At 38.8% G+C, this 26,718-nt stretch overlaps 1 protein-coding gene and 1 long non-coding RNA gene across 4 annotated transcripts in view; one reads left to right on the forward strand and one right to left on the reverse strand.

Moving 5' to 3' along the window:
* LOC143034037 (ubiquitin carboxyl-terminal hydrolase 38-like) overlaps positions 1-24,764 on the reverse strand; it is a 53,937-nt gene extending 29,173 nt beyond the window's left edge. Inside the window, exons 1-2 of one of the 3 annotated variants that reach the window (XM_076199905.1) lie at positions 24,608-24,764; positions 44-438 (exon numbers count right to left, since the gene is read on the reverse strand). In XM_076199905.1, coding sequence (XP_076056020.1) covers positions 44-424 — 381 coding nt within the window. In that variant the 5' untranslated portion in view covers positions 425-438; positions 24,608-24,764. The other 2 variants (XM_076199906.1, XM_076199904.1) reach the window with 2 other exon arrangements.
* LOC143034040 (uncharacterized) lies at positions 2,391-15,753 on the forward strand. Its single transcript, XR_012967219.1, has 2 exons — positions 2,391-5,797; positions 15,677-15,753. It is a non-coding gene; the product is annotated as an uncharacterized LOC143034040 (long non-coding RNA).
* Positions 24,765-26,718: the final 1,954 nt, after the last annotated feature.

The raw sequence follows: 26,718 nt of genomic DNA on the forward strand, positions 1-26,718 counted from the left end.
CCTCTTGCAAAGCTTACTATACAAACAAATCAATATAACTTACTGGTGTAAGATTTGCTGTAATTTCCGCATTATCTCTGACCTGACGAAGCACTTCAGTTAGCCACCTCAGCACAAAAGTGGCACTAGTTCCACTTGAGTCAGCTAAGCTCCCAAGGACCATTTCAGGGGTCAAGTATTCCAGCAAGAGGCCTTTATGAAACCCAGCCCATCCACTGAAGACCAGGAGGGCCAGGTCTGCTGTAGACTCATTATTTGAGGATGATATAATAGAGACACAGATGTCGAAGATAGCTTTGACAGTTGTAGGGGTAGGAGGAGGGTTTGTCTGTGCAGCAGTTTGTTGTGTCAACTTGACTAAGATAGTTCGCTTAAAATTGGTTGAATGTGGCGAGAAGATTACTCCATGAATTAGCTTGTCCATTATGGGGAACAGAGCTGAAAAGAAAGAAACATATACTTATTAGAGGGACACTGATTTGGTTTGGTTTAATGTCATGAATTCCCCATTTCAGAGGAGACTGGGACAGTGCCTCCTTATACAAGATTTTTTTAATCAGGGAATTTAATGATTTAATGTAGTTTTCCCTTACTATGAACTCACATGCTAAGCAGGATTCAAACTGCCTCCACTTCCCAACCTCTGCTACAATTAGCAATGATCTGATCACTTTGGCCAGCAAACATCACCAGAGGGATATTAAGTAAAAATGTTACTTTATTTAAGAATACAGTACCAGTGTCCGACATTGTGTGCATTTTAACTTTCCAAGGGCAAGTTAGTCTCAAACCTTCTTCCATGTTTAACATAACATTTTAACACTAACCTTTGTACAAGAAATATGTGATAGCTAATAGATGAGTAAAATATGGCAAATCTAATAATCTTATCACAAGTTTAAACAAATTTCTTCATTTCATCATGACAATACTGTGCTGCTGAGATGGAATCAGAAAGGTGGTAAAGGAAAAATTTAAAGAGAGTAGTGGAGCACTAGAATAATAAAAGTTAAGAGTAGCAATCTTTTCCAATTGGAGATTAGTATCCCATCACAAAAGAATGTTGTCATGAGAATGATGATAACATAAGAGGCAGTTCATGACTTTTTAAGTGTATAATCTAGGTGTCATGTGGACAGCTGTAAAATGAAAAGAAGTAAACTATCAATAAATTTTTTCATATCAGCTAGCAGTTAAAGGGTTCACTACCAATCTTAAATTCTTTCCTTCAAACTGAAGACAATTACCCAGCTTCTTGACAATATCAGATGATTCTATTACAAGTGACTAGTGATCTCTAGTCCTCCAGTTTTGAATGAAACAATTTATACATTAGAGTATGAAAGTCACAAATCGTGTCTACCAATTTCATCAAACAAAGAACTTACTCAATCAGCCCACTCAAGCTAGAGATCACACTGAAGATATCACACCTCCTAATACTAGATATGTTATTCAGGAGAAAGGATCTGGGTAATATGGGTTTTAACTTGCTATAATCCCTACAACCTTTGATGTTCGTCAGTAAAGTAAGTAGTAAAGATCCTTAGTAAGGTTCTCTCTAACTGGCTAATTTATAGCATGTGCTGCCAAGTTCTGCATATGTGACATTATGTGTATGTAGAAAGTTAATCAAATAAGTGTAATTTTTACTGAAATGCACATTTTAACACACATAGAAAAAAAAGAACTGAATGCAAACTATACAAAGGACTTAGGAACTGCAAAACAATAATTCAATTCAAATGGAAATGGGAGAAAAAAATATATCCTTCAATTTAGTATGATTAAGTATGAGCAAAAATATCATAATGAGTCATCCAAGAAAGACTCGACCTTTTATTCACTCCAACTAATTAGTCACGGATTCTACTCAGCCGAGGAAAACCTTTCCACAATGAAAGAGTTAAACTCAACTTGATTAGCACTTTTGATCCATTAATGATTTATAAATTTTAGAATCATTTGCTTCTATTATTCTGGCTGCATATGTACCATACAATTATATGCCTATGTGTATGTACTCCTATATGTATATGTGTGTGTGTGATTCACCATGGTCTTGAATCATGTGCTGGACTTGTGATCAACAGCCATTTCCCTCCTAAAAGAGAGCTCAAACCTCACATATGACCAATCTATGGATAATGCTGTGACCTTACACACACACACCCCCAACTCCCTGCCCACAAGAGTTGGAATAACAACCTGTAGCGTAGCAATACTGAAATTATTTCAGCCCTGGGTGGGATTTGAACTTGGACTGCTGTAGTGGCAGTGGGGAACTCTACCAACTGTACCACAAATGTGTGTGTGTGTATATATATATATATATATATATATATATATATATATATATATGTGTGTGTGTGTGTGTTTGTGTGTGTAAGTATATATCCACCTTTTCATCCTTAAAACCCAGTTCTCTCTAGTAGAGGACCTTTGACCCAGGAAAAGACTATGGCCACTGAATGTCAAATTTCTGTTACTGTCTGGAAAAATTATTGTAGACCTGTGTAATATAAGGTACTCTGTGACTTCCATGTGACGATTGCATTTAGGGTATCTGGTTTATTTACCAGGCCAATTCTTTACTGATGCTTTTTTATTGTGGGTTGGGCCTGAATGTAGGTGTACTAACTGCAAAACTCCCAAGATGTACAAAGCACTAGTACAAGAAAGAAAATTTTCACTATGGAACGCACTACCAGCTTTTACATACTACACTCACTACACCACAATCGGAAGACAAAACAGAACATAAAAGTGGGACTTTTAACTACACCAAAGCATACCATTCTCCGACAAAACAAATTAAACAATCATTCAGACACTAAAACACCATTCAAACACAAATGAATAAAACAACATTCACCATAAACAACTTCATACCACCTACTACATCAACACCCAAACTCCAACCACTCAATGACTTAACAAACCTCATACTGGGCGTAGACCACAATACAGACAACCCCCATCTGGCTACACAATAAGAAAACCAAAATAGAAACAAAGTCCCTGACCAACTCCCCAACCTAAATATGAATTCACAAACTCCTCGCAAGACAGCCCCTCCCAACACAAACAACAACTTCCCCCAACATCTCAATGTAATCACCCTCACTCCATCCACAAACAACATGGGAAGCCATTCACGACCCATTAGACTACTTTCCAATAAAGATCACTGAGACTTCCTGAGAAAAAAATAATAATAATACTAATACATCATCCCATAACAATAAGCGATACACAGAAAACTTAGGGGAAAAATACAAAAGTTAGTTCCCATCAATGGATTGTGCCACAGACAGGTTCACAATCAATCAATCCATTGCCCCTGGTCTCTCTTGCATAAACTCGCGGCCTTCAGGTAACTAGAACGCATCCAGGCAGAACAAGTCACTCAAAGATACATTGTGTTTTTGTGGATTGTTAATGTGGGGTATCGTAGTATGGGGTCTTCAGTGTCTTGTGTGGTAGTTACATGTGAGGCAATTTGAATATATGGCCAGGCCTATCATGTATTAGTACTGTTTCAATGCTGGATGGTGTCCAGAACGAAATTGTGCCATATGCAAGAACGACATATAAAATAAATCACACCCAATACCTGTTCTTTTTCCCTAATAAAAAAATAAACATAATAAATGGGAAGAAGAAACAACCTGAACAGGAAAATTAACAAATACAACTAAACACATTGTAAACCAGACAAAAAGGAAAGCTATACTGGATCCATATATGAAAAGGCATTGGTATTAATTGCAATAATAATAATAATGATGATAATAATAATAATAATAACTGATGACTGATTATTATGATTATGATGATTATAATGATGATGGTGGCAGCGGCAACGACGACGACGATTAATACTAGTTTTCGTTGTTGTGAGTAATCCAACCTTATAATACAAAATATTTCTAAATCGTGTTCATTAATAAGCCAGCCTGCTTATACTGTAATGCACCACGAATCCTATTCTACATGACAAAAGTTTTTTTTTTCCTGATAAGCTCATGCACGAGGGGTTTGTAGGAGTCAGAAGTGGGTCAGATGCAAGAATATTACTACTATCAGTATTAATAACTATTTCCATCCATCGTGTTTTCACTCATTCTTGACTTCATGAACAAAAGCATTTATTTATAAAAAATTGTGAGTTGCCATTTTCCCAGAAAGACAAGCACGTGCTAGAAATTGCTGTGACAGATATCCTCACTTTGGGCCTACGTGTTCCGACTTCCACAGCAAGCAGAAGTCGTTGCCAGCTTCGGATCCGAACACAGGCTCTGCCCACTTCTTGTTATATTTTCCCAAGTACGAAACTGAATTAACTACGAACATTTGACAGTACTCTTGACCCGCTATCCCATGTGACAAAGATGCTATTATCGTATTCTTTTGTTTTGTTAATCTCTGCAAGACAAGAGGACTAAATCTACCTCGATGAATACTTTCTCTGTTAAACACGATTAATACAAATGTCCTGTCTACGATCAGGCGAATTTATTCAGCCGAGGGAACATCCTGTACCATTCAAGGTCTTTGTGAGTCACGCACGTGCACGACATCTCGTTCATCACCCTCACGGACTACGTAGGTAAGTGTGAGGTTTTTCAATTTCGTAGGTAGGAAGGAGTCAGCCGTATGCTTATACAATGGCAAGTTGTCTGTGACTCTGTACCAAGGGATGAAAGTTCAGTACGATTACTGTCTGATATAAGTCGTGACCGTAAGTACTTTGAGGTCACCACTTGGTGAGTCAGGCTATAAAACTAAAACGAGTTTCTGCAAAGATTTCGTAATTGAACAAAAACTCCATCGACCCAGTTGTAAATGTTGGGGAAATGCACAATAAAATTATAATTAAATGACAATTGTATTCCTGCATAAGTTCTGAATACTTGTTCGTGAGTGTAATAAGTGCATCATATGTACACACACACATACACATATAAGCTGAATCAAATCACACTGCGGTAGCGCTTCATTGCTTCATAAGCTCTTCACAAATAGCTGCGAAAAAGAAGAGTGGCAATTTGGAGCAAAGTCACTTCTATTTACAATAAATGAAGACAAACACACACACACACAAAAGAAAACTGCAACAACTTCAATGTTCCTTTAAGAAATAATTTAAACAGTTTGTTCGTTGGCGGAGGACCAATTGCTGAGCCAAAGTCGCAGTTTTCACAAGAAGGCGTCGACTCCCTTGGGCCTATGGTTCATGACCTTTGTGCACATGCCCACTCAATGCGCGCTTATTATATACATTCTACGTATGCATGTAATATGTGTATATACTTTATGTACTGGTGCAAATGCATGGCGCTTTAACGATACACCACTGTATGATGAAACAAAATAAAAACAATGTATTCCCATTTCGCCCACATGCCGCGGTTCAATGATCAATGTCCAGATACATTTACTTCTTCAAACCGTGCACATCTTCATAACATACATAAAACTTATCATTCTGTGACCATGCAAGGATCATTTGAAAATATTACGATCACGTTTGAGAAGACCTGGAGTATTTTGTGACGTGGATGCATATCTTAAAATGCGCGCGCAGTGAATGCGGGTGTGGGAGGGTGAGGCAACTGCAACGCACATGATCTTGGCGATGTCAGAGGGTCCTGATGCGTCACACGTGAGGGTGTAAGGGTGGCAACGTGGGAAACAGACGAGATTTCACGTGTTTCTAAGCTACTCAGCCACTTTAAAATGGCAGCTTCATTAGCTCATCTCCGTATAATCATCATTACAGAACGACTTTAAAGTAAGGGTCGCTTTATGTTTATAATTATAATATATTGTTGGTGCTTTCTCCATACACACACGCACATATAGACAAAATTATTTTTCCGACTGTGTGTATATATGTGTGTGTGTATATATATATATATATATATATATATATATATATATATATATATATACACCAGCTATCAAACACGCTGAGTTCCATATCACTGCTCTTTTCACTGATAACCGTTTAGAACAAAGACTGCATACACTTATGGGTTATCTGACGTCACCCAATGTGTTCGTAACAAAGACACACTACATACAGAAACATTAAACGCACAAATAAGTAAATATATATAAACAAAGAAAATATAAACAAAGAAAATAGAAACAAAGAAAATATAAACAAAGAAAAAAATAAACAAAGAAAAAGGTGTGTCTGTTGTCAACGTTTGACATTCTGGTGAACATTGAGTTGGCACGAGCCTTCGCCTAACGGTGTCGACAACAAGCTCCTAGGAAACGCAAGCACAACTTGACAATTTACCATTCCGTTTTTCCTGGATTTACACAAGAAGAGATCGAATGTCGAGGGGAAAAACAAGAGGGTAAATTCAAGGCTGACTCATCGACATTCTTTGGATATAACATCACCTAGCAATTGAGATGCAGAGCCAATAACATTAAAATAAACTACATTCAGCCCACACATGCGTGGCACATCTAGAATACCTTTATGCCCAAGGTCACGTGATTTTTGTCACCGCGATTCATGTTAAACTTACAGTTGCTGCCGCCAGGTGATTTTATTTAATCAGAAAACCCATATAGAGATCGGCTATTAATTTCCAATTACTCTAGTTACAACTAAGCGATTATAATCACCCCGTGCAGCAATAGGAAAGAATCTATTGTATATATGAGATCATTACTGTAGCGGATAAACCAGCAAACTTTACACAAAACATTTAGTCCCCGAAACACTCAAGAATTATTACATCCTAGTTCACTCGTAAACGACTTTTTACGGGAAAGAATTTATCATAAACAGTACATTTCTTCTTCAATCAGAACAAATGTTGAGTTTTTCCATCTCCCGGCGATATGAGTAGTTACCTAGAAATAAAAAACACGTTTTCTTCTTTCTTTTTTTCTTTCAACTGGGATTTTACGGTGACAAAGCTCGGGCACAGACACACACTTCACTGTCGTTCGTTTTTTTTTTTTTGGGGGGGGTAACTATCCACCTTCCCCTCCCCCCCTTCCTCATGCCACAATAAATTTATCCTAAACGAACCGTTAAACCTGATCCGAAACAGTTAGCATGAAAAAATGTAAGGATATACGGGATTTCCTATTTACCCTTGACCCGATGGGGTCCATAATCGGCGGCTATGGACACCGTCTCCATCTTCGACGTCATGACGTCACAGAAGGGGATAACACAAAACACGCACGCACGCACGTAACGCACGCGAGGAAGCGGAGGCGATCTGTCCGCCCCCAACAACCTCTCCTCCGTCTAACTCAAAGTGTCAACTTCTACTGACTGAGGAGTGTCACGGCCACCAGGCTCCGGCAGATACCTGTACCCACCTCCTCCGCCACCACCACCACTCTGCCAGCCCAACCGCTCTACCCAACACCAACGTCGGTGCCAAGGTTTTACTCGCCCGTCCGCCCGCCCGTCCTCCCTCCCTCCCAGCCGGCCAACGAACGCTTACATCCGCCACCAGACAAAGGTCGCAAGAGCCCTTAAATACACGACAAAGACGCCACAAAAATAACATCATCACTATGATAGTCTTTGTTCTGCTTTACAAGCTGACTGCGGCTAGCAGTATACAATGATAACGCCATGAGAAAATGGCGAAGAAAAATCAAATTCGTGTTCTAATCTCATTGGATGGTGAATGAGAGTATGCCACCATTTGCCAAAAAACAATCAAGTAAGTTACCATGGGGGGGTTAATCGGGATTTTCAATGTCATTCTGGGGCTGTCCCTATACAGGGGCAAACCGCTGGGCGTCAGCCAAAACAAATCCAACGTGTATTTAAAGGACTTACAGGTACTTGACGTCATGACGCTTCGCTTTTAATTCACACACACGTGTATATACATGCATATATATATATATATATATATGTATGTGTGTGTGTGCATTCCTCTATCCATTCATGAACATGGAACGCAATTAGAATTTCACTTAGTCTTTACGAGCAACAGATAACGAACATACCACCATGCTTATGGGATGGGTTAATAGAAATATATTAGTCAGGTGCAAATATTCACCTTAATTACCAGCAAATTATGCTACTCTAAGTTTACCTGACTAACAGAAGTTAGTGAAATGGTTCTACCGTCGTCTCAGATGAATTTATAAGTGAAAAACATTCCTTCAAATTCCTCTCGCACAGCGACATCATCAACGCGGTCACACGTGCGTGCATGTGCACGATTTTAGTTTTCGTTGTCGCTGTCGAAATGACTCGCTGGAGATAATTACGTAAACTTTTCTTGATTCGACTGTGTCAGGATGTTGCGAATTGTAGGTAGCTGAGCACCAACTGTTGTTATTAAAAATACACGTCAAAAAGTTGAAAGCTGTTCGACCAAAACAGGATCGTGCCTTTTTCAAAAACATTTCGTATTACATATGAGATTGATAAAATACATAAAACAATGCAATTATGTACATTGTGATTACGTGAAATTTATAGTTGAAAATTGACTTTTACTTGTGACAATGGCTAGTTAACAGACGACACTCATTCCATTTGGCTGCCTCATAAAATCACGCATATTCTATAGACTATAAAGAACTGAGAGCACACCGACATATAAGTATGACTTTTGGCGGGAACCCGTGAATAACCGCTTTCCAACTCCAATCATGAAACGCTGACCACATGGGTTATTCAACAATACCATTATTGTTCTTTTATGCCCATACTTATAAGACAGATGCGAGTATAACTGTATATCTTTTAAAAAAAAACCGCATGTATTATTGCCACCTGACACAACTTCACCTTTGGCCAGAGCCTCTTACCAAAGTGACAGATCCAAGCTTCAGAACTCTGACAGAGAGAGTCGAACCCAGTATGATAAACAAAACATTGTCGCTTGTGATGATGGGACGATAGTAAACATTTTAATGATTCCGATGCGATTCCCGTTACTGTTCTAAACTTCCAATGCCGATAAGTCTGAATCTGATGCCTGCAATGATTGTAATTCACGGTTATTTCCAGCCTCTGTAATTGGCCTGGGAAACAAATACTTTATAAACGATGTTTATAGATTATTGTTGGGCCTTGTATCGTTATCGTTAAAATTTTTGGTACCGTCCCATCACAATCACTAATACCAAATCATTACCATCAAGCTGAACTACATGAAGAATCTCCTCTCCTATGGCTGCCCCAAATATGGAGGAGAGAGGAAAGGGGCATTGTGGTGTGGGGCAGAGAATGGGGGTCACGTCAAGAGAGTGGGATTCACCAGTGCAAGAGGAGGGACGGGAGTGAGAGAAAGGGGAGGTGGGCCATACACAGAAACGACACTCTTGCGTTTGGGAGTGAGGAAAGGAGGGTGGGGTTGGCTGCTGGGAGATATTTGGAAACAAAGGAGGGATAAGATTCGTAGAATGGCCAAAGTGAGGCTGGGGGCGGGAGAACAGCGAGGAGGGTAGGAATGGCGCACACTGAAGAAATATTCAAAACAGTGTGGAGAAAACGTGGATGAGAACGTGGTACACAAATTGAAAATGGCGTGGATGCACTTGCATTTAGCGATGCAGGTATAGCAGGGGGTGAGAGGATGGAGAGGGCAGCGAGAGAGGAAGGGAAGGGAAAGGAACCAAAGACTTTGTGGTTGGTAGAAATCGACCTGGCAAGAGGGGTTGAAGTTGAGCAGGGAGTGCCTTGCATATCGCGATGCAGCGAGCGCGAATGGGCGCGCATCATATATATCACGGACACGCGCACCGAATCGCATGATTTTCTGGTTTTTTTTTTATTATTAGTTAAGGGAGTACGAGGAGTTACAAGAGGAAGCCACAATAAATAAATAAATAAATAAAGCGTGTTGATGAGGATAAATGTGGTTCAGTCTCTACAAAGAAAAAATATATTTCGCCTTCGTTTAAAGATTATGTTTTCATTTCCTTCCTTAGAAAGAAGTTAGTGATGTCAAGGAGAACCACAAAAGAAATATATTGAATAGAGTAGAAAAAGATTGATAGTTTTACGAACAGTGAGGGAAACGACGCCCATATTGTTCCTAGATGTTAATTTTTAAATTGTGGATTTCTTTTTAAATTGATCTCAACCATGCACATGAGCTTGATTTTTGTGCGGTTCAGTTTTGGTTCTACGGTATTTTCGCGGGGTCCCTCTCTACGGACCAGTCGCGCAGCATTCACAACTGGGGACTAATTTTCACTCAGAAATGAATGCTAAGCACTTTTATCGAATATCCTTCTATTCCAAAACCCTCTTTAATCTTTACCGCCTTTTCGGGGTTATATTATCACCAAGGATAGAACCGCAAGATTCAGCCATATCGAGTCCATTGCTGAACAAAAATCTCACTCATTCCCATAGCTCGCCAACCTTTGCCAAGTCACTTCTGCAAACTTTTCTATATTATACGTCCACCTATATCTTACACGCTTGCCATCTCTTGGCGTCTACTCGGTAACATGTTTGCGAGATACTAATGACAAAATACAAATATTTCTTAATATGATGGCAAACCCGATAATTTTGTTTGGCTAGTTCCGTAATTTCTAGGGTTCGGATTTATTCCTTATCTTATTTTATTTTTTTCTTGTTTAAAACCTTAGGAAATGGATTTACGGGGAAGTTCCTTTGAGAATTTACACGAGGGATAGATGAAGCTGATAGTCAAGACAGCCATCACAAGAAGTATGTTTCCACTTTCTTCTCTTCTCCGGCTACTCACGAACTTCCCGCCAATGTTGCGGCGTTATTATAATGGGAAGACTTCCCGGGGGATGGGGGGGATAGTAACCGCATCCCTATATTTGACGTAAACACCCCCAACATTACGGAGGAGATGGGGAAGGAAGAGAGAATTCAGTTCACCGGGATTCCGGCATACAGTATATGAAGTGTTTTCTTGTAGATTTGAATGACGCAAAGGAAGATGTCAGTGACGCAGGCTTGTTGCGTAACGGTACGCCTGCATCGGCGGGAGATGGGGTCTCCGGGCGAGAAGGGCGTGTGTCCCAATCACGCATGTGCGTGCCATCTTTTATAAAATCGAGACGATTTATTTAAAAGAGGGAAGACGCCTGGGCAACTTGAGTTATACGATGCATCCTTGCCAGGGATATTTTTCTCCAATTGACGCTATAAGAGCAAGAGAAGATACGATCCCATGGGTGAATAGAATTTAATTTTGTTCAAAATAACGACAACCTTCGTGCAACTGAATGGATAAAGCCGTTACAAATATTTTTTACCACCCACTGCGTGTCCGATTTTATTTTGCTTTAGCCAGACATATTCTATTTGTCTCTTTCCGGCGATAAATATCTAACAAAATATAACTTTTCATACATACGTGTTCGTTATCTCCACACAGTATTAAATTTTCATGTAAATTTCACATGGGTACTGACGTTTTTTTCTTTCTTCTTCTTTTTTTTTTTTTTTTTGCATGCACACGTGAACGCTCACAGGCACTTTTGTACTTTACACGACATGAGTATGGACACCCTAAAAGCCCTATCCACACTAGCGGTTTCAACCGCGGCGGTTCAATTACTATATAATTCTATGAATGCGTTCACACACAACCGCGTAATTTTCCTTGACTGCGGTACCGCCATGGTAGTAGAGGGGGGGGGGGCAGGGGTATGTTTACGTATAAATTCGACTAATAAATCGTTTAAGATGTGAAGGCTTCTTTCACAAAAAAATACAATTTGTGATATTTACTTTCAATGTTCTTTTAGGTTACTCCTATTTTTCAAGTGGCTGTAACTGGTATTTTGTCTTACAAAGGGGCAATCAAGGAGGAAATCTGAACGAAATCCTGGACTTGTAAAGGACGACCGGGGCACGAAGCATTGCGAAGTGGAGAAAGGGTCAAGGACTGAGGGAGTTACAAAACAGCAGAAAAAACCTGTCACGGTCGCGATCATATTGAACACTTGGAAACCCATTCCGGTCCTCGCCATCAAAAAGAAACCTCCACTTTGATCGTGGGTAGTGGGGTCACCATGCGTACCGTAGATCGATTAATATCGGTGCTGCTGTCCCGTTGGCATTCACTGTTTGGGCTGCAAATGGGCGGTTGTACTTGACAAGACTTCACCTGTCACGAATTAACGAGAAAGTGGGATTCCAGGGAAAGCGACGCGATCTAGGACGCACGACGAAGAAATGGCGGGAAATAAAGGCGGGATGGAAGGAAGAATGTGGTCGCTGGCAAAAAGAAAAAAAAAAAAAGCTATGTGAGGCACTGCGAAAAAACTGATATACAGAGAAGAAAAAAACAGTAAGTACACAAAAAAATATGCAAGCGTGAACGCGCAAGTTTGTATATAACCTGCAGATTACAGACGTTCCACGGGAATTATATTATTTGTTTTCTTCTTAACAATTCAAACCACTGTCTTCTCATTAAAAGTTTGTGGACTATAACAACTTATTAGTCAAATGCGTGAGAGCTACAAAAGCACGAGGGATAGTATATTTTTTTTGGGTAATACTCTACAATATTATGCCGCCTACCCATGCCTCCCACAACGCATGGGGTGACATCTAGTCAAACCAATAAATAAATAAAAACATGTTAACAGATCAAACAAATACATAAATGTAACTGACAGAATAAAGACCATACTGTAAACGAGACGGACAAGAAGTGAAGGGAAGGCGATTTGAGGCGGGAGGAAGAGGATATACTCGTACAAGGGTGTGAAGAGCGACGAAAACAAATGACGCACTTTTCAAGTGGGAGGAGAATAAGGACAAAGAGAAGGGGGTGGAGCGCAACTGACATGAACAGCGTGGTAAGGGACGGTATGGCCAAATTGAACAATACGGAGAACACTATGAGATGGGAGCTGACGGTGGAGTTCTGAAAAGATAACATAGGATGAGGGGGGGGGAGAAAGGTTGAACAAATTGTCACAGGAAATACAAAATTGTAGATCTGAGAAAACGAGAATTGGCAATATTAGAAATCAAAGGAAAAATATAATGCTAAGATAAGCGAGAGAATTTATGAATAGCTTCACAAATATGGTGCAGCTCACGATTGTAAGTTATTCTGCTTACGTAGAAAACGGAGACATGACAGAGAAGCAGCAATTGGGTTATGGAATGAAAGTTTCAGACACGTATACAATAAATACACATTGTGTCATCAGTCCATACATCATGACCATATTAATAACAGTGGAAATGAAAGGATAACATAATAGCAAGTTATTTGTCACAAGAGGAGTCACAGCGAAAAAAAACAATCGGGAGAAATAACGAGAATAATAGGAATGGAAGAAAGATTGGAAGAACTGGCGAGGATGAGAGTGAAGAGAACATATGAGAATGAAATGAGAAGGAAAATAAGAATATGTACAACGCGAATGGAGACAAATTAATTATTCAAAGTTAGGAAATTAATATACTGAGTTCAGAAGAAAACTGGTGAATTGCAACGGAACTTTTGAAGAAAAAAAATGGACAGTTACTAATAACCAAAAAAAAAAGCATAACCTAAGGTTGACAGAAATCACGAAAGAAGATATTTAACAAGACCTACAGCTCGGGTTAGGAGAGACTATGCAACTTTGGCAACACGAATGAAATGGCATGCTGCTACGAGAAGTCGTACCAAGGGCACGTGTTGCGAGTAACGCGAGACAAAAAACGCCTGGTGACGTCACATCGCCGCGTCGAAGACCCCGGAGCCAATAAAAAATCGAGAACAAAGTCATCAACAGCAATACGAGAACTGACTCGGGGGGAAGAAGATTTCCTTTTATACACGAATTTTCGATCCAATTTGGTACTTGGATTCAATACTTGAAACCACTTGTCAGAACATAGGAAAAGGCTGCCGCTGCGTGGTAATTTACTTCGTTAGTAAACAAATTTGTAGGAATGACCAATTGTTTTTGTTGTCTGCAGTCTCCACATACTGTATTTCTCCCCCGCAATACCAATTTATTAACTGTCTATTTTTTACAATGTAGATGTCTATCATGCACACGTTTAGTATCCACTGTATGCAATATATGATGTTACAAGGCTGACCAAAATAATGATAAAAACAAGGTCAAAGAAGCCCTGATTTTACCGTAATCGACGGTTTTTGCGTTAGAATAAACAAAATGTTAAACATTTTCCTTTATCCTTTCTGATCTTATCATGGTAACAGTTTCATCTTCAAATCAGTATTTTCCAAAAATACAGCCACAACCACATTGCAGTCTGAGGAATGTTTTTTAATAAACATATTCATTAATCCCCTATTAATTATACGGCACATACAGCAAATGTATACTTTATGGTGTATATCGGTATCCTATAATCACGTTGCACATATTAGGCGTCACTGAGAACTTTGCCTCAGGGCAGCTCTTAAGGGGCATTTAGACTGTCAAACGGTTTGACAAACCCGGCTTGTCAAACAAGTGTTTGAAGTGATGTTTGACCGTGTGAATAGGGTATTTGGTTGTCAAACACGTTCGACAAACGTGTTTGACGACAAAACACCCCATTCACACGGTCAAACATCATTTCAAACACTTGTCTGACAAACCGGGTTTGTCAAACTGTTTGACCGTGTAAATGGCCCTTTAGGCATGTAAGGGCTCTAGCTATAGGCGACCTTTCTCGTCTTATGGCCTTATCACACTAGCCTAATTTTCCTCCAATCACCGATTTATCGGCAGTACCGCCCACTTCCAGCACGATTTCCGCCGTAAAATCATTATGACAAACTATTGTGTTTCCTCAGCAATTTACAAAGAATGGCATTTGAGGTGCTGGAAAAAAATTATTTTCTTCCAGGATATAAAATTCCTTCCCGGAATCTGCGAGATGCAAATGTGTTTCAACAGTAGGAGGAAAAATAGCCCAGTGCGATAGCGCCTTTAGGTCAGTCGCCTTTGTGATGACGTCAACTGTTTTGAAGAATTGGCGGCAATCCTCGTATGGATAATCCATCGCTCATTCACTCCTTTATCCCGGACCATCAGGAGGAAAGAGTCCAGGATAAAGAGAATGCTAAGCACAATTAATAAATCACAACCGAAAAACATCAAGAACAACGATCGAGTAAACACAGCAACAAGAGGCGACCATAGCCACTTGCGTGTCTGCGGGCAACGAACTGTGAGAAAGATCTTTGGTTTTCTATCACACATTTCCACAAGGTCAGGTTTCACAAAATTAAAAACAACAGTAATTTCAGTGATAAAGGTAAGTAGCAGTTAACGCTGTAGTGGTGATAATAGTATCAGTAATAGTAGTGGTAGTAGTGGTAGTAGTAGTAAATATTAAAGGGTAATCGAGCATGCTCATCAGTGAGAGTGGGGCCAATGAACTGCATCTGTGGGAGGTAGATCCTGACAGCTTTCTCCAGTTCCACGACGATGGAGGTCGTTACAGAATAATAATAATAATAAATATAAATATATAGTAGTAGCAGTAGTGGTGAAGGAAGCGGTAGCAACAGCGGTTAGTGATAATATACCGAACATCTGACTAAATTCCACGTACGCCTACTAGTAATAATGACTACCTGTGCACTTGTTTTCGTTACCGCCAGCCAGCCCTGCGCGGCGAAACTTTCATCAACACTAAACAAATATTCGTCACTTCAAACTGATACCCTATTTAATAAAGTTATTTACGTTGCAGAAGACGGAGAGAAATCCTACTGGGTTGGAAATGAGGTACTTATCACCAAAGTACAGAATATGGAGAAGAAATCAGGAGCGTTCGAAATCAGGAAAAAAAAATTATACAAAAACACGGGACACAAGCTTCTGTCGACGGCCAGAGAAATAGAAACTTACAATTTTCTGCCTCATGATGTGAATACAATGTCCTTTGCATGTGTGCTATTTTTTCACTTAGAAGTCAAATCAAATAAAACCTGCACTGTGCGTACATTTCCGTATTACTTGGTTGAATTAGTTAAAAAAAATAATATACAGGATATGAGCTAAGCTCGTAAAATACCGACTATGGGTCTCCAATTATCAAACCATATTCTAAATAAATTTCTGTTGTTCACGCGGACTGTCTCTTCTAACTTTTTGCACAAATTAAGGCATATTTGCGGAAAATTCTTGCCGTTTTTCATACATTCCGCTTCCTCTTCTCTTGTTATGTCCTTTAGATATTCTTCCGCCCCATTTTTCATCATCACTTGTCCACACCTTTCATAGTTAAAAGAACAACAATTACGTCGCCCCTCTTTCTTCTTCTAGTGGCTGATGTCAATTTGTCTCACGATCTGTCGGTTTGTTTCACACGCGCGCGTGGTGAGTGGATGTGTGCGCGCTGCGAAAACACACTCATACGATTCCACCACCCCCATCTCCTCCTCCCCTCACATATAACGTTCCCTTCACGCATGTTAAGCCTACCAGATGGCATTCCTGTCGGCAGAAGTTTCCGTCAACAACAACCTGCCATCGCCATGCAAATTGCAGTGGGCTACTTACTCAAAGCTCCTTCGCTATGATGACACTTATTCCCGATTTTGTTCTGGCTAATGCTGAAAGATATTATTCAGCTTAAAATGGAACCTTAACTAAACAGATTTAAGGTTATCTCAGCCCCCTTCACTACGATTACATCTTCACTAGATTTTGTTTTGTGATTTCATTCAGCCTATGACAGGATCTTGTGTTGTCTTGACATCCGAGTTCAAACGGTAATGTATTCCACTTAATGTAGCTTCCTAGGTAAAACCTAAATAAAGCCATTCATAACTTGGTACACAAGAGATTAGTTTCCATTGGATAACAAATTTAGTTTTTACAATATTTAAATGTCAATATAAAAAATAAGGGGGTGAGTGGAAAAAAATCCTTCAAAACTAACCTCTTCAATAAAGTGGTATTGAGAAAGGACAAGGAACTGCCTAGTGTAGGACTTATGGTCTTTTGCAGTCTTATGTTATTATGTATACTTCTGACTACTAAGACAATTCGGCTGTGAAGTAGGCCCCGTGTTGAACAAGGTCTCTGAAAACTACAATAATCAATATGTTTCCAGGACACCCTCAAGGGACTCACGAAGCTGTGATACCACAGGCGAGAGTAAAAGTAAGGCCATTGACAAAGTGGATGGATATTGTAAATACAATTACAAAGGGTTATGTCAAACAGGCATGTGTGTAGGTGACTGAATGAATTGGAGAGGTGTATATTGACCCCAGTTCTCAAACTAAAGAGTCACAGTTTAAAAAAAAAGGGGGCCACATACCAAAAACTAGTTGTACATTAACTCCTGGAGGCTAAAGAGCAGGGGTGTGTAAGTACGGGATACATGATAAAACAAGATGAGGATCTCTAATATAGACTATAGCAAAAATCAGTTTCTTGAGAAAGTTCCACAAAGGATGAACTGGTAGTATTTCTGAAACTATATTGTGGTGTGATTTTCACCAGTCCTTATAATAAGATAAAGTAAAGGGGATGAGTAGATAGTGATTAAGAGTTGAAGATTTCTAGTTCCAACATAGGAAATTGGGTATAGATTTGGGAGGTGGGGGGAACCAAGCCATAGGTCCAGCAGAACTGAGATACCTAAGTTTTTTGCACAAACAAGGTATAAAGACTAAACTAATTCAGTAATGCAATTTTTCAATAACCAGGAATATAGATTATCAAGTGTAATTTTTGCATTTTCATGTTGAACTGGGATATAAAGAACATTATGGGTTAAGAAAGACATCAAATGGGAACCTCCGTGCTCAAGGGGCGTAACCACCACCTCCAACTTTTTCGAGCTAGTAACGGAATCTGGTAGATGGAAGCACCCTCTGTCTAGCCTTGAGAGCAGAATACTGGAATTGGACCTTTACATCCCTTTAACTGAGGGTATTTAATCGCGTGCTGTGACGAGCGAGAGTTGTGATGAGGTATACAAACTCCATGCTCAAGGGGCATACTTGGCTGAGGCAGCCAGCCAATCACTGTGCCGGCTAGTGTCCTGCCTGCCTGCTCGGCCAAACATAGTGCCGCTAGGAGTCTCTCATGCCTCCCTGCCTCAGTACATACATGTGATGAGTTAAAGGACTACAGGCAGCAATTTACGTGAGTTATGATTTAATGAATTTTGTCGTCATTGATTTTTCTATAAAATAATTAATAATTATTTACATCACAAAAACACTTAGATGCAACCACCACGCAAAAGACACAAAAACGTAATACTACACTGTCCCTACAGACAACAATACAAATTTTTTTCAATTACTCATTTGAGCCACATTGTTGGCCATGGCCAGCTACCTGGGGCCTCCTGCAAGAGAGAACCAAAGGAATGGATTGATTAATGGATTGATAGGTGTCTGATGTATTGCCATGGTGAAACTGGTCTAGGAGTCAACAGGATATGTTTTATTATGAACATTAATGTAGGTGCCTAAAAGTTTTGGCCATGGCCAAATTACACCTTATAGCCTAATGAGACAGTCTGATGGGAAACGAGCCCTGGCTTGCCAAAGTTTCAGTTTCTGACAAAATCAGTCAATTAATCCATTGTCCCAGGTCTCACCAGCAGGAGATTTACAGTTCCCAGGTAACTATCAACACCCACCGGACTGGCCTACAAGTCACTCAAAGAAGGTATTGTCTGGGTAAGGAAAGAGTAGAACAAAGTGTCATACATGTGGTGATTATTTCTAGAAGTTTGCTTTGGTGGAAAGGCCTATTCTTTGTTTGTGCCATTTTAAAGGTGAATGGTGTCTTGAATACAGTCATGGTAATGTGGTTCTTGTTTGTCAAGGGAGAGATTTTTTTGTAGGGTTGTCGGGGTGGGTGGGTGATGGAGTGGGAATTTTGGTCAGCCTTGGTGTTTATTTTATTATCATAGTGTAATGTTTTTGTATGGTTATACTGCATGATAGAGGTAGTTGTTGAAATTTTGGAAATACCCTAGCAATATAATTTTTTTCTCCATTCAGTTGGTTATGCTTGTGTTATGCAATTGGATGGATGGGTGGGGGATTGAGAGCTCTTACAATGACATGTGGAGCCTGCAATGAAGTTTCAAAACCTTGCATCAGAATACCCTCAAAGACCACCCTTCCCCTACCTCCACCAGGAGGAATGGCCTTAAGGAGTACCTGGTCTGATATGAGAGTTTGGAAATGACCAATGAAGGTGGACACGGGAAAGAATCATTTCCCCACCATCCATCTTCAAATCCCTTCAGCATTTTCATCTGTCTTGAGGTACAGCCTCAAGTGGCTGGTGCTTGGTTACTGAGCCAGACAATCTAGCAACTCTTATTCTTCCAACAATTTATCATATAAGGTGAGCTGACCACTAGTAACTGGTTCCCTCCTACTGCTAGATACTAACACAGCACAGACAGTCCAATATTTCTTCCATAAGAAACCTATGGAAGGCCCAAAGGATAATTACTGGCTACTTTGGGGCTGGAGGTTTGCAGTGAGTAAAGTTTTTATCAACAGTTGTCATTAAATAGGGAGGGATCTGTCTTAAATTTTGCCACTTAACTTTCTTCATTGTCTTAATGATTTAAGAAATTATTTCTAAATGCACAATCATCATATAAAATAAGCTGTTAGCCTGAACAGATCTTTAAAAAATGTGGCACAATTTTTTTATAGTAATGCTAAATGTTTTCCTTGCATATGCTCTTTAAGATAAGAATGATATCTTAAATTGATAATTCCTGAGGTTTTATAATGGCTTGATTAATCATAAGATTTGATTTTGATAGGAATGTGTAAAATATCTCCTGGACAGTAAAGATAGGTAAAAAAAAGTCCAGTCCATTGATGATATTATGTGAATTTCTAAAAAAAAAAGTATTCAGTGTCATGCACATCTGTATGAGGAGGATGAGTTGGAACTAGCAAATTGGACGATATTCCAATAGTTCTGGGAGATAATCACAATGAATGAAAAGTGGGTTGGCCCACATATTACTCAGAGACAACTTGTATTACTGTTTGTCATATATCTTGGGCAATACATGCTCTGTTATTCTGTGTGGCAACTAATCTATAGGCAAGAATGACTAGTGATCAGTTTTAACTAAAATTATCCCTTCTTTCTGCTGCCCGCTTAATTTTTTTCTTTACCACTTTTATGACTGCACCTTATCAGCAGTCATAAAAGTGAAGATACTGGTTATCAGTAACAAAATACATGTGGTGACTGCATTTTGGGCATTTTGTGTATGTTATCAGTGCCATTGTGTTCATACTATTTTTGGGTTGGGTGGGGCCTGTGCATAACCAGGTTAGAATGATTTTTGGGTCTACAAATGTTTTCTCTCATGAGCATCCTGTGGTACCTGATTTGGTATGGAATTATTTGGTCCTGAAAGCAAGCTATGGGTGGCAGTGGGTGCATGCCTTTGACTAACTTCCTTATAAGGAGAAAGAAGCATTGCAAAGCACTACAAAAGCAAAGGAACAGGCCCCTAGCAATGGATGGACACTATTGGTACTAAAAGATCCAATGTCATCAGTGCATTAGGATGCCACACTCTCATTGTTTATTTCGAAAACACCAAAGTTAAACATTTATTCAATATATATTTTTTTTATAGGTAAAAATTATTAATACAGCATAGCCTGATTAATCTCATAAAAATGTGTATTATCGTTTGTTGAATTTTAATAAATATATCAAACTTTCAAATGCAATTTTCCCGAACTGAACTTTTATGTCATTGGCGATTCTTGTTCTTGGACCTGGAAATATTAATTCTATCTATATACCAAGGCTTTTCCCCCCTTGCCAGGGAGGTAGCCAAGTCAATAAATACTAATACCACAGTCTAAGACATTTCAGGTGGTGAGTATCCACAGAAGACATGAAACACATTATCTTGTACTACCCTGCACTCATTCCAGACAACTCTAACAATCTTTTCCTTGAGTGTCCTATGGGCTAACTCAGGGCTATAACCAAATTTATCAAGAATGTGAGTCATCTGCAAGAGAGACCTAGGGCAACAGATTGATTATATTCCTGTAGCAATATAGCAGTTATCTAACCATAGCCTGGAATCATTTCAATAGAATGGAGTAATTGAACACAAATGTTTATGAACATTACCAGCTGAGGGACATGGCAGTGTGTATGACACTATGATTAACATAACTCTGCAATGCTCTTAAATAAATTCAAACTACCGTATTTAATATTTCAAACCATATTTTTTTTCTTCAAATTTTTAATCAATGTCTGGATTCAGTATTCTTATTGTGTGTCAATGTTCATGCTGATTAATTTGAACTATTTTTGCAAAAACTTTTTCAAGTTGTCAGTTTTTCTTGGTATAAATACTGCTTTGAAGAGGAAAAGAAATGGGATCAGTGGCAAATTATCAGTGTTCCTTCCATGAAGAAATGGAAGAAAAATAGATAAAGCAGACTAGTCTAAAGACTAAGCATCAATCCCCTGGGGCTGCACCCCCACATGTTATTGTTGTTGAGATCTGAACTTAGGTTATGGCTTCTAGGGGCTTTCAGCCGATGACGGCTCTCCAAGCCCCCCACGTAGAATATCTAAAGTCCAAAATCTGAGCAGAGAGGAGATGATTCTTTCAAATATGGGTTGAGAAAACTGTTAGATCACTCATACACAAAAATTTCTCAAGATGAAAGAAATCACACAACAATGGCCACGATACAATTATCAATGCTTCCCATACCAAGTGGCTTTTTTCCCTACCACCATTGTTCCATTCATTTCTATGGCAACTCCTAGGTAATGATGGATTTATAGCTAATTTTTACCCATTCTATACAGTGCAAAACCTTTCTTTGTAATATAGCTGATACAAATTCCTCTCACTTATCTCTGCGGCAACCCTTTGATAGCAAATGGTTATAAATAATAGTGCTACTTCCTATATAGGATGATGAGCACTTAAGTTTTACATAGCCAATACATTGGGGAATTTAGTGAAACACTACTGAAAAGTCTTGCAACATTCTTTTATGATTTGGGACATCTGAACTCAAAGGTAAATGCTGATCACTTTTCAACCTCTACTGTCCCTCTTTTCTGCTACCCTCATTACATTCTCCTTTATCACCTCTTCAGCATGATATCGTTCCAAAAGACAGAGGCATTGGCCATAGGCAATGACATACCAATTTCAATGCTCCTCACAATTTGTACAATTACTTTGGCTACTGCCATGCAATTTTACTCTGAAAACCCTTGAAGAGAAAAAATTATAATTTTCTCAATGAATCCTTTAACTTGCTACTTTACTCAGTGCTTCTATGTTCTGTTTTGATTGTCACCAGGTGATTACATTCCGCTGAAGTGACACCTATTACAGAACCAAGACAATACTAAAATAGATTTGGACTGGCCACAAATCCCAACTTCCCTATAAACAAACATCACACAGAAGACTGTGAACACCTAATCCCACAATGCCTAACTCTCACCTTAACCAAATACAGTGAGTCCTTCTTATACGGTAATTCTATGTCCGGTAAATTCACAGTTATGATATTTGGTAATTACTACCCTTGATTCTATTTACGGTAAGAGAAATTCACAGATACGGTATCTGCTTGTGTTTTGAAGAGGAAAGAGCAGGGAGAAGGTATGTCTGCCATATCCTATTATTACATGTTATAATGGGTTCTGTATACGGTAATTTCAATTTGCGGTAAGGTTTTCAGGAACGCATATGTACCGTATAATGAGGGCTTACTGTAGCAACACAACGTATCCTCTTTGAGTGACATGTGGGCCAGGCCAAAGGCAGTTGCTAATTACCTTGGAGCTCTTGCAGGATTAAATTACCCACAATAAAATCATCTAATATCATACTGGAATAGCTCAGTTTTTAACCATTTAATGGTGGTAAATTCAAACAATGGAATCACATTACCTATGTAAACAATTGGCCATATCTGGTCAGTATCACTGTTGATGTATCATTTTGAGAATCCTTGCTAATATTTACCAATATTTATCCTATAATTTTCTTTTACATTATAAAATGAAAATCAATATATGACAGCAAAATGGATGATATTGTCACTTTAATTTACCATAATGACTACAGGTCCTTTTAAACTAAATAATATCATCTGGCACTGGCCAAAACAAAATCATTAAGTAGCACTCTACCCTGAACCCTTCACTTTGAAGATACATCCCTCCATTTCTATTCCACATAACACCAAATTATTCAAATTAGTTGAGTGGAAGGCTTTATACTGAGAGCATTAGGGTTACTACAACCAACCCCGTTTGCGTCAATGACATGTTCTCAGATCTTGTTCTTATGAACACTGGACAAGTTTACTTATCCATGGGGAGGACTTTGTATTGTATGGGTTAATACAATAGGGCGGCAAGAGTTGACAAACAACTAGACTTTCTCATACTATACATTTACCCTTGAGAATGAAGCACAACTGTGAATATTCAGATTAACATAATTTTTCCTAAATGGTGTTATTACATACATTAGGTCTTTTATGGCTTCTAGTTTTACTAAAAAGCCCAAGGATAACACAAGAAAGTCCCTACAACTCGTTTCCATTGTGGACATCAACAGTGGTGGGGCTTGAACCAACACTTACCTTTATCACTGACCACAAGGAGCAATGCTCTAACCTACTCGACCATCAAGACCCCTATGGTATATGAAAAGGCCTTTTCCCCCTAGTATGGAGGGTGGCTTACTCAATGCACACACGAGACCTCTATACAAAAACACCTTTTCCCCCTAGTATGAAGGATGGTTGACTCAATACACACACACACACACCCATCTCAAACTAATCCAAAAATCCAATAACTATCCCCAACCCCCTACCATAGCTCTTCATGGATAAAGGGTCATCCATGTTCCCTCCCATCTGGCTTGGCCTTGGGTCAGAAGCAATGGAGCAAGACATAGCACTTCCTCAACCAGGCTTAAGAGAGAGAGATAGTCTACCCCAAGCACCACATTACACAATGAACTCCCTTCTCCACTTCACTTAGGTGTTATTACCTTTCTCAATGTGTACTTCAAAAACAACAGCAAGAATATAATACACTATGTCTATAACATATGTGTGTGTGTATATATATATATATATATATATATATATATATATATATATATATATATATATATATATATATAAAAGCCAAGGGCTTTCTAAATGTCTAAACCCTCCCTTATACTTATTGCATCTGAAGGGATGTTATGAATAAATAAAATATCCAAGCAACAGCCAGATATAAAAAAATATGTTACTCAGCATGGAATGGGTTCCTAGAGATATTAAAGAAATCTCACAAAATTATTAAAATGTCTTAGCAAAAGCCACAATAATAGGAAAAATGTCATCCGGTACGGAAGGGATTAAAAATAAAGCAAAACAACAAAGACCTTGCAAAACAAAACCAGAACTGGTACCTTGACTCAAGTATATTTTAAACTATTCTCGATTTCATTTACCCTGTTCATACACCTGAAAGTTAAACACGTAAGAACCAATTATACTACCAGTTTTCTACGTAAAACAACTAAGTTTGTTATGTATAGCAGAACCGATAACATAGAGTTAAGCATATTTACTCCACTACTTTTCTCCTGTCTTACCTTTGACAACTTTTCACTGGCCTTTAATCACTCTGGGGTTTATCTTTCATTTTGGCTTGGTACGTTTTCATTTGTCTTTCAATATAATTAACCATTTCTCGCTTTTATATGGGTGGATTCGGGAAAGTATTCGAGACCACTGTTACAGTTTGGTAAACAATAGCCCTGAGGTTCTGATACTTCGTGCTAACGATAGGTTCAAATCAGAAACACTATCGTATCCTACTAAATTTATCATACTATTTGCTTTTGTTCTCTTCCTTTATGGATAAATCCAAGTTTGGGAATATATTATTTTTCCGAAGCTCATCCGCCTCAAAAGCGGTCATCAGGAACAAGCTCCACAAATAAATGTAGCCCAGAAGATTGTGATGGAACAAGTGGCAGCATCGACGAGATATGCAAAGTGAAGGACAGAGAAGGAATGCATGAATAAACTACGGCACACCTGTAGTTAACAAACCTTACCCATAAATTCAATACATCGTGGTATAATATTATAATTTACAATTATATACAAAGTGGCAAAGTTTATTTTTACATCAGTTTGGCAGAAGATCGTACACGTCTAACCAGCGATACACAAGGTACTGCCCACAGGGACGATAGCAGTGTTGCTGGCTGCATAGGAATGCATTATTTCCAAAGGTATTCTTTGCAAGCTTGCATAGTGTTTTCGTTGCACACATTTAGTTTCCAATACTATAGTATAAAACAGGTTAGGCATGAAAGATTTGCTGGTGTATTACTCATGCATCCATGTTTATTTTCCTCTAAATTATAATCATCACATAAAATCGCAGTGGTGTAATTGATATGCAGGGAAAAGTTGGCAACTGTAGGGACGTGCAGTTGCTAAGTAAGCATAGCATAGTTTCTACGGAGGAGATGGGGGGGGGGGGGTCATGCACCGCCCCCCCCCTCCGGTCCCCGGTCCGTACCGATAACCAAGTTTCGTTTTATTCTGGTTGCCGATAGGTTGTCATCCAACATTTGCATGAAAGAAGTGTACCATTGTGAATGTGTTTGTGTGTGTGCATAAATATATATACATATATATATATATATATATACATAGATATATATATATATATATATATATATAGAGAGAGAGAGAGAGAGAGAGAGAGAGAGAGAGAGAGAGAGAGAGAGAGAATATGCCACGAGATACAGAATAAGTTTGTAGATCTCGTGTATGTAGCATGTGGACCGAGCTTTGCGTTGTGTTGTTTTTTGTTGTACTAAAGGACTCCACACATACACTTTCATAATTAAATGAAATACTTTAGCAGGCGATACACTCACACACGTTACAAACTAAATATACTAAAATATATATGTATGTACATGCCTGTGGTCAACAACTTTGCATACGATAATACAATACAAATTAACTACTACTGCTCTCCAATACTCATTTATAAAATATTTTTATAATATTTACAAATCTCTCCCGCAGTGTATAATACTCATTATCCACAATAGTCATGACATTCTTCGCAATATAATCCCATTTGCATTAATTTGGTTCAAAAATAGGATTTCACCAGTTGCCACTAGTCTTGCTCATGCCACATTAGCCCCAAAATAATATTTTTATTTATCATTTTACAAATGTCTCTGTTTCTCACATCTACAAGGTTGCTTATATCTGTGCACTCAGGATTACTTTGGTGCATCGTGCACCACTGCCATTGATAACGTTATCTGTGAGTGCAATCTGCCATCAGAGCTTGGGTTCCGTGTTTGTGTACCTCAGAACCATTTGCTAAATGACGCTCTTACGTTATATCGTAGCAATCGCCGTTCCTATATTTCTTCATGGTAGTCGTCTCTATCAAGTGCTTATGGCAGAACATATACATATATTTTTTATTTCCTAACTTCCCTTTTATAACATTGCTATATTCTCCCCGTCGTCTTAACCCATTTTATTCAGAATGAATTGGACAAAAATCCCAGTTGTTCTGAAACATTCTCTCTTCATATTTTTACATTCGGTGTCACAAACTTATGGCACGCAGCCATGTATGGGGCGGAGACTTTGAATTTAAGGGAGGCAGAGAGAAGTTTAAATGTGTTTGAGATGAAATGTCTAAAAAATTATAAGG

Source organism: Oratosquilla oratoria, chromosome 16, assembly GCF_046742065.1.
Source record: "Oratosquilla oratoria isolate Oo_2021 chromosome 16, ASM4674206v1, whole genome shotgun sequence".
Lineage (NCBI taxonomy): Eukaryota > Metazoa > Arthropoda > Malacostraca > Stomatopoda > Squillidae > Oratosquilla > Oratosquilla oratoria.